Source organism: Gigantopelta aegis, chromosome 2, assembly GCF_016097555.1.
Source record: "Gigantopelta aegis isolate Gae_Host chromosome 2, Gae_host_genome, whole genome shotgun sequence".
Lineage (NCBI taxonomy): Eukaryota > Metazoa > Mollusca > Gastropoda > Neomphalida > Peltospiridae > Gigantopelta > Gigantopelta aegis.
In genome coordinates, this window is record NC_054700.1 from 7,533,699 (window position 1) to 7,547,438 (window position 13,740).

Here is a 13,740-nt window from a genome sequence, read left to right on the forward strand (position 1 = left end):
TTTTTTTTCCAAATATGCACCGTAATGCATAACAATGCATATCTGCAATATAAATAATGCATGCATATAAATTTTCACAACTATAGGGTGGGTGTACATATTGTAAAATTGAGACACACATTTTTCTCCCTGGTTTAAGATTGGCAAACAACAAACACAGAAGACCTGGGCCCAAAAAAATTTCATATCACTTAAGTTCAAGGTCCATAACTGTAAAAAGAATCGGCCAATCCAACAAACACAGAAAATCTTGCATTAAAAAAAGAAGAAGAGAGAAACCAAAAAAAAGTCATACCTGTACTTATTTTCTTTTAGTTCAAGGTCAATAACTATGCAAAATATGAGTCAATCCAACAAACACAGAAGGTCTTGCATTAAAAAATAGAGAGAGAGAGAGAAAAAAAAGAGTCATACATGTACCGATTCTCTTTTAGTTCAAGGTTCAGGGCTCGAATTTAACGGCAGCAATGATGGCAATTGCTGTTGGTGACATATAAACTGCCGTCTGTTAGGGGCGTCACCGATGGCACTTTTGTGCCGCTGGATACAAATTACTGCTGTCAGTAAAGCTCCTCAACGACGGCAACATGTACAAATGTGTACGAACATTACCTGCCAGTATTTCACACGGGCGTTTGGGTCCTGGTTGGAGTTAATGGACATTTAGTTAGTACCACGTGACTGAACTATATTTAGTCATGCGCGTACCCTGTGTTGTTGTATAATATACGTTCTTACTGTATTTTGCCTCCTCACTTTTGTGTTATGCTGCCCCTTTTCACGTTTGGCAGCTCCATTTGTTTTTCTGCACCCTGTTATAATTTACAGCACTCGGCTCCGCTATTTAAAAATTCACACTTTTTTTTCACACTGTAAAACATTGATCAGTCTGCACCGTGGACATCAAAGGAAATTCACTGGCAGTTACCGTAACGTAATTTAACACTATTTTTTAACAGCCTCTGTTGTGCCCCATACCAGTATCCAATTGTATGTTTGATACACACAATAACAGTTATATTTTATTTTAGCAATGAAAACATTTGATTTTTATCGTTTCGACAATCTCCGACTGAAAAAACTACTTATTTGGCGGCAAATTTGTCACGGTATTAGAACGGTCATTCTGTCTTTTGTGTCCACTAACTCGTGTCTGATATTTTAACCTCACTTGCAGATTTAATTGTTCGTAACGGATGATTTTTATTTACTGTCAATAATTTTGTTTATTCAACAATTCCTTATAAAATATTAGAAACGTTTATTTATTTTTTGGGGGGGGGGGATATCACCGCTTATAAAAACGGAAGTAGTAGTGTTCATTATTAAAATCATTTATCTTGGGTGCCAAATAACATATACACTGCCTTTACAAAAACGAAACTACTTTTTATCAGTTGGCAATATCAATGCGATCGATTCACTTGATGAAGATGGAAATAAAAAGAACAGAAAAATGTTATCTCACAGTAGGGGATCGCTTAAAAAAAATCTTTATTATTTTTCAAATATCTTAAAATCTTTATTAAAATAATAATGTTAAAACTTTGATCAGTTTAGCAAAACGAATACCCGTGAATGTCAGACCGACACTTTGTTTTAACTGAACTACGTTTTAACAGTACACAAAAAATAAGGAAGCTTATACATTGTACCAGCTTTTGAGTACCAGATACCGAGGGACAAAATAAGGGATAGGTTTTTCCTCTTCTTTTTTTCTCTTTTTTTTTGCTTTTTAGTGGGTTTTTATTTATTTTTTTAAATGGTGTGGTGGGGTATACAACTTAAATGTCATCCACAGAACAATTTTCATGTACCGTATATCTTCGCCTATAAGTCGAATTTTTTTCACCCAAAAATTATTTTATAACTTGGGGGGTCGACTTATAAGAGGGTAAAAAAATTTCACCAAAAAATATTAGTTTTGGGGATTATTTTACAAGTTTTATTGTTGAAGTATGCCATGTATTTATACTCAAATATGTTAATTTGACACATTTATTTTTAATAACCTTTTTTTTTTTGGCATTAGAACGGTTTTGGTTATGCGAAAAGGCGTACGATCTCACTCACATGCCAAGACAACAGTCCACTTAGTTAAATTAACAGTCATCACTAATAGTAAAAATGTAAACAATACTAACTACCTGTTGCCTGAGTTTATTTTGAAATCTGGTCACTGGCATTAATGGTTGTTCAAACAATGTTTTGGCGGTGATTAACTTCATGAATATTACTGAGCTTTCCCTTAAAATAGACTGATCTCTGCAGTTCACTATCTAGAGCAATAGGGACACACATCATTTGGTACAAAAACCAGTGTACTTTCCAGAGTTATCCTCCTTACATGTATTAATATGGCGGCAAAACGTGATACTTTCAGTTTTATCGTAGTGATCTGTTGGCAGTGTTTATAAATAAAGTTGTTGTCTGTGCACAAAACCATCTGTACAGTACCATACAGTAACAGTCAAACAGGTTTCACTCTCTACTAAGGGAATATTTCGTTTTGATGCTATGTAATAATGATAGTTTGATTGGAATAGTCTGATTATATTGCGATGTACAAAACGTGAAAAACAAAGTTTGTAAAATAATTTTCTTTTGTTCAAATATTGTACATTATTGTTCTCATGTGCTGAAAATAAGAAATACTTCAATATTTATAAGTTGTTTTTCATGGGTCGACTTATAAACGGGTCAATAAAAAAATACGTTTTCAGGGCTTGAAATTAGGGACTCGACTTATAGCCGAGATCGACTTACAGGCGAAGATATACGGTAATATTCACCGAAAACTTGGGCAACTTGTCTCAGAAACACCAGGTTCCGTTTCATGTTAGCTTATGCTAGTAGTCCATGATTCCATTTATAGTAAATTCTTGTTTATTTGAAGTTTATTGACATAAACTGAAGAAACTGGACTACATGTACATACAGAAAAATAACCTTTCAGTCTAGTTTAATTGCTGCAAAAGTCAGTTTAAAAAAATTGCCATCGGCATACTCAAAATTGCCGTCGGTGGGCCCTTTCACCGCCGGCAATTTGTTTTTTTAATTGCCGTGGGTGATAAATTCTTAAGTTCGAGCCCTGAAGGTTCATATAATTCAGTACAATGAACACAGAAGATCTTACATTTAAAAAAAAAAAAAAGAGAGAGAGAGGAAAAAAGTCATACCTGTACCCATTCTCCGCTGTTGAATTTACTACCACTGGAAATGCGGACTCGAGCAATATTAGTAACTCTGTAATCGATCACAACTCGCCCGTTATCAAGATATATCGTATAGACGATGGATCTGTCCGATGTAGCTATATACAGAATGGTGGCCGACGGGTTCCAGGTGCGGAACTGAATCGACACTGTGATGGGTAACTGAGACATGTCGGTACCAGTTCCACTGAGAACCAGGTAACCAAACCCGTTGAAACTGGTTCCAGCCGGTAACACTGGTTTCACTGTCACCAGCTGCTTGCAGCACTGTGCCGACTGTCCACTCAAAACGGCTTCCGACCAAATATTCACATCCTCCCCGTTAAACTTGACATTCTGCATGCAACCCAAGAAACCAGCACCGCTGTACTTTGTTGTCTGAAAAAATAAATGAGTTAAAAAAATGTATATGTACACCCGGTATATATCAGGGTTGTTGCCAATTGGTCCTGTGTAACATCATCAATACTCCCATTGTGAGGGGAAAAAACGAAAGGCATTAAAAAAAACCCCCAAGATATATAAATGTTAGTATTGCCGCAATGATTGCGATCACAGTTACCGTATTTGTAATAATTAAAGGAAAAAGCACAAGTCTATTTGTTGACAGTATTATTGAAATCAATACAATGTACAACTGGACAAAAGATGACTTCAGCTTATACACAAGGCTGATGATTTTCTACTAGATATTTAGGGTCAAACTAAGAGGTCGGCTTATTCAAGGAGTCGGCTAATACACGGCAATATAATGGTAATATAATAGAGGTAATGTCTCTGTTTAAAACCACAAGTTTAAAATCTCAACTATAATAGAAGGTGATATTTGCCAAATATACTGTATCATGGTGATGGTCTTTGCATGTTTTTATTTATAATTATGAATGCATAATGATAAACATCATAAACATAAACAAAAATGAAACGTTGATCACATCAGTGAAAAATCAAAGTGTATATGACATTTAACAAGGAAAATTAAAAAAAGGAACTAAAATAAATTTTTTATGTAAATAATAAATTCTGATTTATGTATATAAAATATGAATATTCAAAATATGTCCAGAAATAAGACATGACACTTTATATAACCATGAGGCAACATCTTTCCCACCACTGGGCTAGGCCTACATTGTACATCCTGTCGCCTACTGCCCTTAAATCCAATGACTTAACAACTATTATTATCACGGGCGTAGGAAGGTGCTAAAAAGTGGGGGGAGGGGCACACACACACAAATACATGTATAAATATATATAAACCATCACTGCTGCTACAAAGTGGCCCCTCCGCTTCTTACGCCAGTGTATATGCACTGAAGTCAATTACCGTATAACCAGGAGGCAGCTGGCCAAACATGAGCTTGCTGTTGAGGTTCATGGTTCTTTGAGCCTGGATTCCTTTCTTCCACTGTGAGGCAAATCCACCAGTATTCAGTAGGGTGACGGTCAGGTAGCCAGTGTTCTCATACCTGAAATATGTAAGATATATGAGAGAGTCACAATCAAGTAACCAGTGTTCTCATACCTGAAATATGTAAGATATATGAGAGAGTCACAATCAAGTAACCAGTGTTCTCATACCTGAAATATGTAAGATATATGAGAGAGTCACAATCAGGTAACCAGTGTTCTCATACCTGAAATATGTAAGATATATGAGAGAGTCACAATCAAGTAACCAGTGTTCTCATACCTGAAATATGTAAGATATATGAGAGTCACAATCAAGTAACCAGTGTTCTCATACCTGAAATATGTAAGATATATGAGAGAGTCACAATCAGGTAACCAGTGTTCTCATACCTGAAATATGTAAGATATATGAGAGAGTCACAATCAGGTAACCAGTGTTCTCATACCTGAAATATGTAAGATATATGAGAGAGTCACAATCAAGTAACCAGTGTTCTCATACCTGAAATATGTAAGATATATGAGAGAGTCACAATCAGGTAACCAGTGTTCTCATACCTGAAATATGTAAGATATATGAGAGAGTCACAATCAAGTAACCAGTGTTCTCATACCTGAAATATGTAAGATATATGAGAGTCACAATCAAGTAACCAGTGTTCTCATACCTGAAAATTAATATGTAAGATATATGAGAGAGTCACAATCATTTAACCAGTGTTCTCATACTTGAAATATGTAAGATATATGAGAGAGTCACAACCAAGTAACCAGTGTTCTCATACCTGAAATATGTAAGATATATGAGAGTCACAATCATTTAACCAGTGTTCTCATACCTGAAATATGTACGTTATACGAGACACTTTGACATAAACTATAGCTAAGAGAGTTGTAAAAGATCTATCTGAAATATAAAAAGTTATAAAAAAAACCTATGAAAAAGTCAGTTTGTTTTAACGACTCCATTTGAGCACATTTGATTAATTAATCATTGGCTATTGAATGTCAAAAACATTTGCCAATTTTGACTTGTTAGTCTTCTGAAGAAACCTGCTACATTTTTCCATTAGCAACAAGTAATCTTTTATATGCACTTTCCAATAAAACAGGATAGCACATATCACAGCCTTTGATATATCAGTCATGGGACACTGACTGGGACTAAAAAAACAAAATCAGAGATAACAAGAAGACTATGAAAAGTAATGTGTACACACAGGACAACATGCTTAAATTTTAACTGGATATAAGCAGAAAAATAGTTTAAAACCCCCCAACAAAAACCCAATTAAAGTCCACAGGACAGTGTTTTGGGAAATTTCCTCTGCCGCTAATAAAACTGGTCTGACCCATGGCACTAACAAATGACCACCGGTAGGAGGGGAGTATAGTAGGTCATCACAAGTGCCTCTTAACAATGCCAGAAGTAACTACTGAACAAACTCTAAAGTGTTTAGACTAAGCCTACAGCTAAAGCTGATGGGAAATGGCAGGTGTGTGGTATGAATAGCCACATGAGACAAGCACATGTCGTGGTTGGAGAGACAAAGATTGGAATGTGGAGGTGGACATTGTAAGAAGTTGAAAGATATGAGGAGTTGCCAGATCGAGAAGAAATGAGATAGAAGTCAAGCACATGACATGGTTGAAGAGACAAGGACTGGGATGTGGAAGTGGACAGCGAAAGAAGTTGAAAGATAAAGAGGAGCTGCCAGATCGATAAGAAATTAGAGGGAAGTCAAGCACCTGTCACTGAAGAGACAAGGACTGGGATGTGGAGGCGGACAGCGAAAGAAGTTGAAAGATAGGAGCTGCCAGATCGATAAGAAATTAGAGGGAAGTCAAGCACATGTCACAGTTAGAGAGACAAGGACTGGGATGTAAAGCGAACAGCTGAAAAAAAAAAATGAAAAAAAAGAAGAAGAAAAAACCCATTAAAAAAAAGTCCACCACTTACCGAGAAGCTTGCGCACGTACCCAGCACCCCTCACAGATCTCCGCCGGGTTCTGGATCGAGATGAACTCAGCCCCATTATTGAAGTCAAACACCACCCTATCATTGACCAGTTTCAGAGACAGGTGAGCCGGGGAGGCAGTGTTCTCTGAGAAGAAGAGAAGTCCAAATATCTGACCGGCATCTTTGCGGAAGTACAGGCTCACATCACTGTACGGAAGACCAAAGTTGGCCACATTGTTTTTCGTAACCACGGACATGCTTCCGTTGAAGTGGATTGGCTGTCTAATTTTACCAAGCAGCTGCCTGGCCTGAGCCAGTTTGCTCTCGATGTCGGCCATTTTGGTATCAAGCCTAGTCTTTCGGCTGAAAATCTCGGCTTTCTGGTTGTTGATTTGTTGGATGTTGTTTGTGATTGCACTGGCATTCTGCCGCAGAGTCTGTACTGTAAAAGATAATTAATATAAGTAATGCTTAATAATTAATATAAATAATACTCAATAATGAATATAAATAATACTCAGTAATGAATATAAATAATACTCAATAATGAATATGAATAATACTCAATAATGAATATGAATAATTCTCAATAATGAATATAAATAATACTTAAAAATTACGGCTTTCTGTTTTCAGCATTAAACTTGTAATAAAATATTAAGTTTTATGCAATTCAAAATAGATTTTTTAACAGAATAAATAGGACTTTGGTTTTTTAAAATTTATCTGTGAATGTGATTAAAATACAAAGTTATAACAATACTCAGAACAGTGTAAAGTGGTTTAGATTGTTTCTATATACTTACATACGTGTATATATATCAAAGATAAAGGCTTTTAAAAAGAAAAAAATAGCTAGTGTAATAAATAGAATAACAAACTCCGTACCAGTTATTATCAAATTAATGACCCTCGTAAAAGCTCGTGACAAGTGAAAATTTTACTTGGGACATAAATTTGATAATAACTTGTAACTCGTTTATTATCCTCTCTATCTCACCTTTTTACCTAAAAAAGGTGAGACAAAAATGAATAGTTAAACAGAGTAAACAAGTCATTTACACCTTGGCAATGAGGTTATTCATTATTACAAAGAGTAAACTTAGTCATTTTAAACCTTGGCGATGAGGTTATTTGTTGTTACACAGAGTAAACTTAGTCATTTTACACCTTGGCGATGAGGTTATTTGTTGTTACACAGAGTAAACTTAGTCATTTTACACCTTGGCGATGAGGTTATTTGTTGTTACACAGAGTAAACTTAGTCATTTTACACCTTGGCGATGAGGTTATTTGTTGATACACAGAGTAAACTTAGTCATTTTACACCTTGGCGATGAGGTTATTTGTTGATACACAGAGTAAACTTAGTCATTTTACACCTTGGCGATGAGGTTATTTGTTGTTACACAGAGTAAACTTACAGTCGTTTTACACCTTGGCGATGAGGTTACATGTATTTGTTGATACACAGAGTAAACTTAGTCATTTTACACCTTGGCGATGAGGTTATTTGTTGTTACACAGAGTAAACTTACAGTCGTTTTACACCTTGGCGATGAGGTTACATGTATTTGTTATTACACAGAGTAAACATAGTCATTTAACACCTTGGTGAAGAGGTTATTTGTTGATACACAAAGTAAACGTAGTCATTTTCCACCTTAGCGATGAGGTTATTTATCTTTAAACAGTGTAAAGTTACAGTAATTTTCCACCTTAGCGATGAGATTATTTCTTGTTAAACCGAGTAAACTTAGTCATTTTCCACCTTAGCGATGAGGTTATTTGTGAGGTAGACTTAGTCATTTTCCACCTTAGCAATGAGGTTATTTGTGAGGTAAACTTAGTCATTTTCCACCTTAGCGATGAGGTTATTTGTGAGGTAAACTTAGTCATTTTCCACCTTAGCGATGAGGTTATTTCTCTTTAAACAGAGTAAACTTACAGTCATTTTCCACCTTAGCGATGAGGTTATTCGTCTGAATCGCTTGGCCCTTCTTGCCGTCCACCTCCTCTCCCTTGCTGTTGAGAGACACTAGCTCGGCGTCGGCATTTGTCTTCACACTCCGAGCCAAGTTCTCACCTCGAGTTGCAATGTCCTTGGCATTTGCTATTTTCTGCTGGATGGCATTCTCTATAATCATTACAAATATATATATATATATATATGTATATATATATATATATATACACACACACACACATCTATCTATCTATCTATCTATCTATCTATCTATCTATCTATCTATCTATCTATCTATCTATCTATCTATCTATATACTCTGCCAAAAAAGAAACACATAGGCGAAATATTCATAGAATTATCTCTTTAATACAAAGTGGCATAATTTCGTTATTTATGGTCGTATCACAGTGAAATAATTTTTATTGTCACTCGCTAAAGCTCGTGACAATTGAAAATGATTTTACTCAGGACATAAACATGATAAGAAATGGAAGCTTGTTTAATATCCTATAAATACTTGTAAATATACAACTTCTAACTGTAAAGTTACAATGTTTCATGAATTAGGCCACAACTCTACAGAGAATCCCACCTGTTCTATGTGTGTTCAGTGCCTGGGCCACCATGTTCATCTGGTCAAGCTGCTGGTCAACTATCTTCCACTTGGCTTTGGCCATCTGGAGACCAGTCTTTCCATTGGTTAGCAAACTCTGTAAAACTGCAACCACAGAATAGAACTCTTATTACCATCTGGCTGTTCTTCAACGAGATATGAGGAACATAAACTTTTTTTTGTGTGACAAGATATGGTTTTTAGGAGTTCAACATATGAACATTTGCATGTCTGTGCTGAACAGATGTCAAGACGGCACACAGTAAGTCAACAACTAATTAAACTGATGGTACACTGCATGCCTTCCTGCTATGTAATGGTTAAATAATACAAATATAGGTACAATACAAAATAATATACAGGGTACAAAAGTACAGACACAATGCATAAATAAGATAAACGATTCATTGGATATTAAGCTGTCATCATGGACAGGGGTTCTGCCAGAGCGTACAAAGGGTAAAATTACATACGCTAAAATCTTGGAAATTAATGGATTATAGCAAGAAAAATGCTGTTTCAAATTTGTCAAAGTATGTGAAATGCATTGTCAAATTTCACAAATGTTCAAACCTACAAACACCTAGTAGGACTTAGATCTGTTTTGTTTTTATTAAGTAAGCCTCAAATTACTTTCTAGCAAAAAGCCTGATGGAGTATCAGTCGTAGGGTTTTGTCATCAAATTACAAACTTTGTATCGAGATAAATGTTACATTGAACAAAAAATTCTGAACATTTTTCAGGGGATTTAATTATTGTGAGCTATTTGTCAAAGAACAAGGATGTGCCTGACAGCAGCTGTGAGATTCTCATTCTTATGCAATTTAAACCAAGTGTGTTCATTTATGTTTGAAACTAACAGCTGCTGATAAAACAATGCCACGGTGAACATGAAATCTCACTCACACACTAAGCCTACCTTTCTGGTTTATTTTGCTTTAATTTTTAAATCTTTCTTTTACCTTCTGGTTTATAGTTGATGTTGTTCAGAGTCAATAAGAGATCTTCACTTCTCTGTTTGGAGCTTGATGCGTTATTACTCAGTACGGACACTGTTATTCCTGACAGGAAAGCTCGGGCATTCTCTATCGTCTTATTAGCATCGACCGATGTCGTCTTGGAACTCTCCAACGTGGAGATAACTTGCTCGTAATTCTTGATGGCCTTTACAGCAGCCTCTCCCCGATTCACAACTGCTCGAAATGTTCTGAAAAATAGTCAAAACAAACGTTTTCTTTTTTTGCTGCAAAGCATACACATTTTAATATGAAATGTTCTAAAAATATTCAGCACAAACTTCTTTCTTTGTTTTTTTTATACAAAGCATACACATTTTAACATGAAATGTTCTGAAAAATATTCAGCACAAACTTCTTTCTTTGTTTTTTTTATACAAAGCATACATATTTTAATATGAAATGTTCTGAAAAATATTCAGCACAAACTTCTTTCTTTGTTTTTTTATACAAAGCATACACATTTTAATATAAAATGTTCTGAAAAATATTCAGCACAAACGTCTTTGTTTTTTATATAAAGCATACACATTTTAATAAGAAAGGTTCTGAAAAATATGCAGCACAAATGACATTTCTTTCTACAAAGCAAACATATTTTAACGTCAAATGTTCTTAAAAGTATTTTCAACACAAACTTCATTTGTTCATATAAATTGGCAAACATATTTTATATCCATATCAGACAGAAAGATCTTAACAACAAACACTGTCTCATTTATCACCAATGGCAGCACTGGGATACATTTCACCCTAGAAACAGAAGGATGACCAGAAATATTTAAGATGTATGGAAATAGAAAATCTAAACAATAAAATCTAAGTAATGTTCAATTGCAATTTTATATATATATATATATATATATATATATATATATATATATATATATATATATATATACACATATATAAAAGTTCTAACAGTGAAAAATGTGCTGAAGTGTTTAAAAACTAGGGTCAGACACTTTAAAACATTATAGATTGAGCCTGGTATTTAACGTACGAGTTAATGAGATCAGCATGGACTTGAAGTGTGTTCGCCTTTGATTCAGCTTGTTCTACCAAATTCTTGGCACTGTCCAGCTGCGCCTGTGTGTTCACCAGTTCATCAGCCAGCCTCGAGGACCCATCCTCCAAATTTGTTATACCTGGAATAAAAACAACAATATTACAAAGATGAAAATGGGTTATGACTAAAAAATATATTTTTTAAAATATTGCTGACCCTATATGGCTAGGGTTGCACAGTCATCTAAAATGGCAACCCCTATTCAGAATGTATGCAAATTCAAGCATTTTAATATTGGTAGTCAGGTATGTGATTGGCACTATCTTTAGGGTTGCACAGTGGTCTAAAATGCCACTGGTAGATTTCAAGCCTTTGACCAGTTGTGGTACACTGGTTGGAATGAGAAAAACCCAATCAGTTGAATGGATCTACTGAGGTGGTCCGATCCTCCAATGCAAGCACCTCAAGCGAACACTCAACCAACTGAGCTTAATCCTGCCCCCAAACGTAAAATGAGTGATTTGTAGGGTCTATTCCCACAAATACAACAACTTGTGCATTATCCTAAAAAAAGGATTGCAGCCCGGTACTGGCTCCAATCCAGAGCGAGTTCTTAGGGCTCAATGGGTAGGTGTAAGGCCACCACATCCTCTTCTCTTTCACTAATCATTGACCATCTAACAACTAACCCACTGTCCTGGACAGACAGCCCAGATAGTTGAGGTGTCTGTCCAGGACAGTGGGTTAGTTGTTAGTAGTTAGAGAGAAAAGGGTGTAGTGGTCTTACACCTACCCATTGAGTCGTTAAAACATGCTCTGGGTGGGAGCCGGTTCCGGGCTGCGAACCCTGTACCTACAAGCCTTATATCTGATGGCTTAACCATAACACCACCGAGGCCGTTTCAAACAATTCAATTCACTGACCTGCAGGAAGGGGAGCTAACTCTGGAAGTACTGTGAGTACATTGCCCCTGAGTATTGAATCAACGTCCGACTTTGTTTTCAGCACAGTCTGCAGGATGTTTTCAGTTGTGGTGATCCCTTGAGCAGAAGCCAGTGATGTCTGGACCTGCGATATCAAAGCATCCGATGCATCCTTGGAGAGCTGGAAAACAAATTCAACTTTCATCATGTATTTACTAGTGGAGTGGGATCGATCCCTGTCGGTGGGCCCATTGGGCTATTTCTCGTTCCAGCCAGTGCACCACGACTGGTATATCAAAGGCCATGGTATGTACTACCCTGTCTGTGGGATGGTGCATATAAAAGATCCCTTGCTGCTAATCAAAAAGAGTAGCCCATGAAGTGTTGACATCTGGTTTCCTCCCTCAATATCTGTGTGATCCTTAACCATATGTCCGACGCCATATAACCGTAAATAAAATGTGTTGAGTGCGTCGTTAAATAAAATTATTTCCTTCCTTTCCTTCCTTATTAGTGGACCTATTCCCAAATTAATTTTGTTTCCGTTTCCAACCAGTTCCCCACAACTGGCATATCAAAAGCAATGGTATGTGCGGTCCTGTCTGTGGGAAAGTACACATAAAAGATCCCTTGATGCTAATGGAAAAGTGTAGTGGGTTTCCTATTATCAAATAGCTGATGATTAATAAATCAATGTGCTCTAGTGGTATTGTTGTCAAACAAAACAAACTTTGTTAGTAAAGGAAAGAAATGTTTGTTCATTCAGCAGCTATTAGCTGTCAATCATAATGTTACAGATGATGTAAAATTTTGAAATATATTTTTGGGGGCATTTTGGAGGGATAGTCACTTGTCAAAAGAGTACAATTTTCAAACAGTTTGGGTTAAACACATATATTTTAAGACTGGAATCTCAAGCATGCACATTTGCTCTAGTGGTCCTTTGAAAAAAAAAAGACTGTGTCAAAATTACCAAATGTTTGACACCCAATAACCAATGATTAATTAATCAATGTGCAATAGTGGTGTCGTTAAACAAAGCTAACATTTCCCCCAGATGGCCTGCTGAAAGATCAGGTCATTTCATTTCAACTTTATTTTCGTATTTATATCCAATTAAGGTTTAAGCACGCTGTCCTGGGCACACCTCAGCTATCTGGACTGTCTGTCCAGGATAGTGGGTTAGTTGTTAATGGTTAGTGAGAGAGAAGAGGGTGTAGTGGTCTTACGCCTACCCACTGAATCGTTATATCTTGCTTTGGGTAGGATCCAGTACCGGGCTGCGAGCCCTGTACCTACCAGCCTTATGTCCGATGGCTTAACTACGACACCACCGAGGCCGGTGAGATTAGGTCATTGAAGACCATGTGTCAGAATTACCAAATTAATCAGTGTCCTCTAGTGGTGTTGTTAAACAGAAACAGCATTTTCCCCAGTGGCGGGATGTAGCCTAATGGTAAAGTGCTCGACTGATGTGCGGTCGGGTCTAGGATCCATCCTCGTTCGTGGACCCATTGTGTTATTTCTTGTTCTAGCCAGTGCACCACAACAGGTATATCAAAGGTATGGGCTATCCTGTCTGTGCAAAACAGAGGGGTGAGATGTAGCCCAGTGGTA

The 13,740-nt window shown here is 36.4% G+C and overlaps 1 protein-coding gene across 1 annotated transcript in view; it reads right to left on the reverse strand.

Moving 5' to 3' along the window:
• LOC121379358 (laminin subunit alpha-2-like) overlaps window positions 1–13,740 on the reverse strand; it is a 113,722-nt gene that overhangs the window by 20,719 nt on the left and 79,263 nt on the right. The window contains exons 32-39 of the mRNA XM_041507939.1: window positions 12,124–12,304; window positions 11,194–11,338; window positions 10,137–10,381; window positions 9,153–9,278; window positions 8,540–8,728; window positions 6,592–7,033; window positions 4,546–4,687; window positions 3,180–3,593 (exon numbers count right to left, since the gene is read on the reverse strand). Coding sequence (XP_041363873.1) covers window positions 3,180–3,593; window positions 4,546–4,687; window positions 6,592–7,033; window positions 8,540–8,728; window positions 9,153–9,278; window positions 10,137–10,381; window positions 11,194–11,338; window positions 12,124–12,304 — 1,884 coding nt within the window. The remainder of the gene's footprint in view (window positions 1–3,179; window positions 3,594–4,545; window positions 4,688–6,591; window positions 7,034–8,539; window positions 8,729–9,152; window positions 9,279–10,136; window positions 10,382–11,193; window positions 11,339–12,123; window positions 12,305–13,740) is intronic.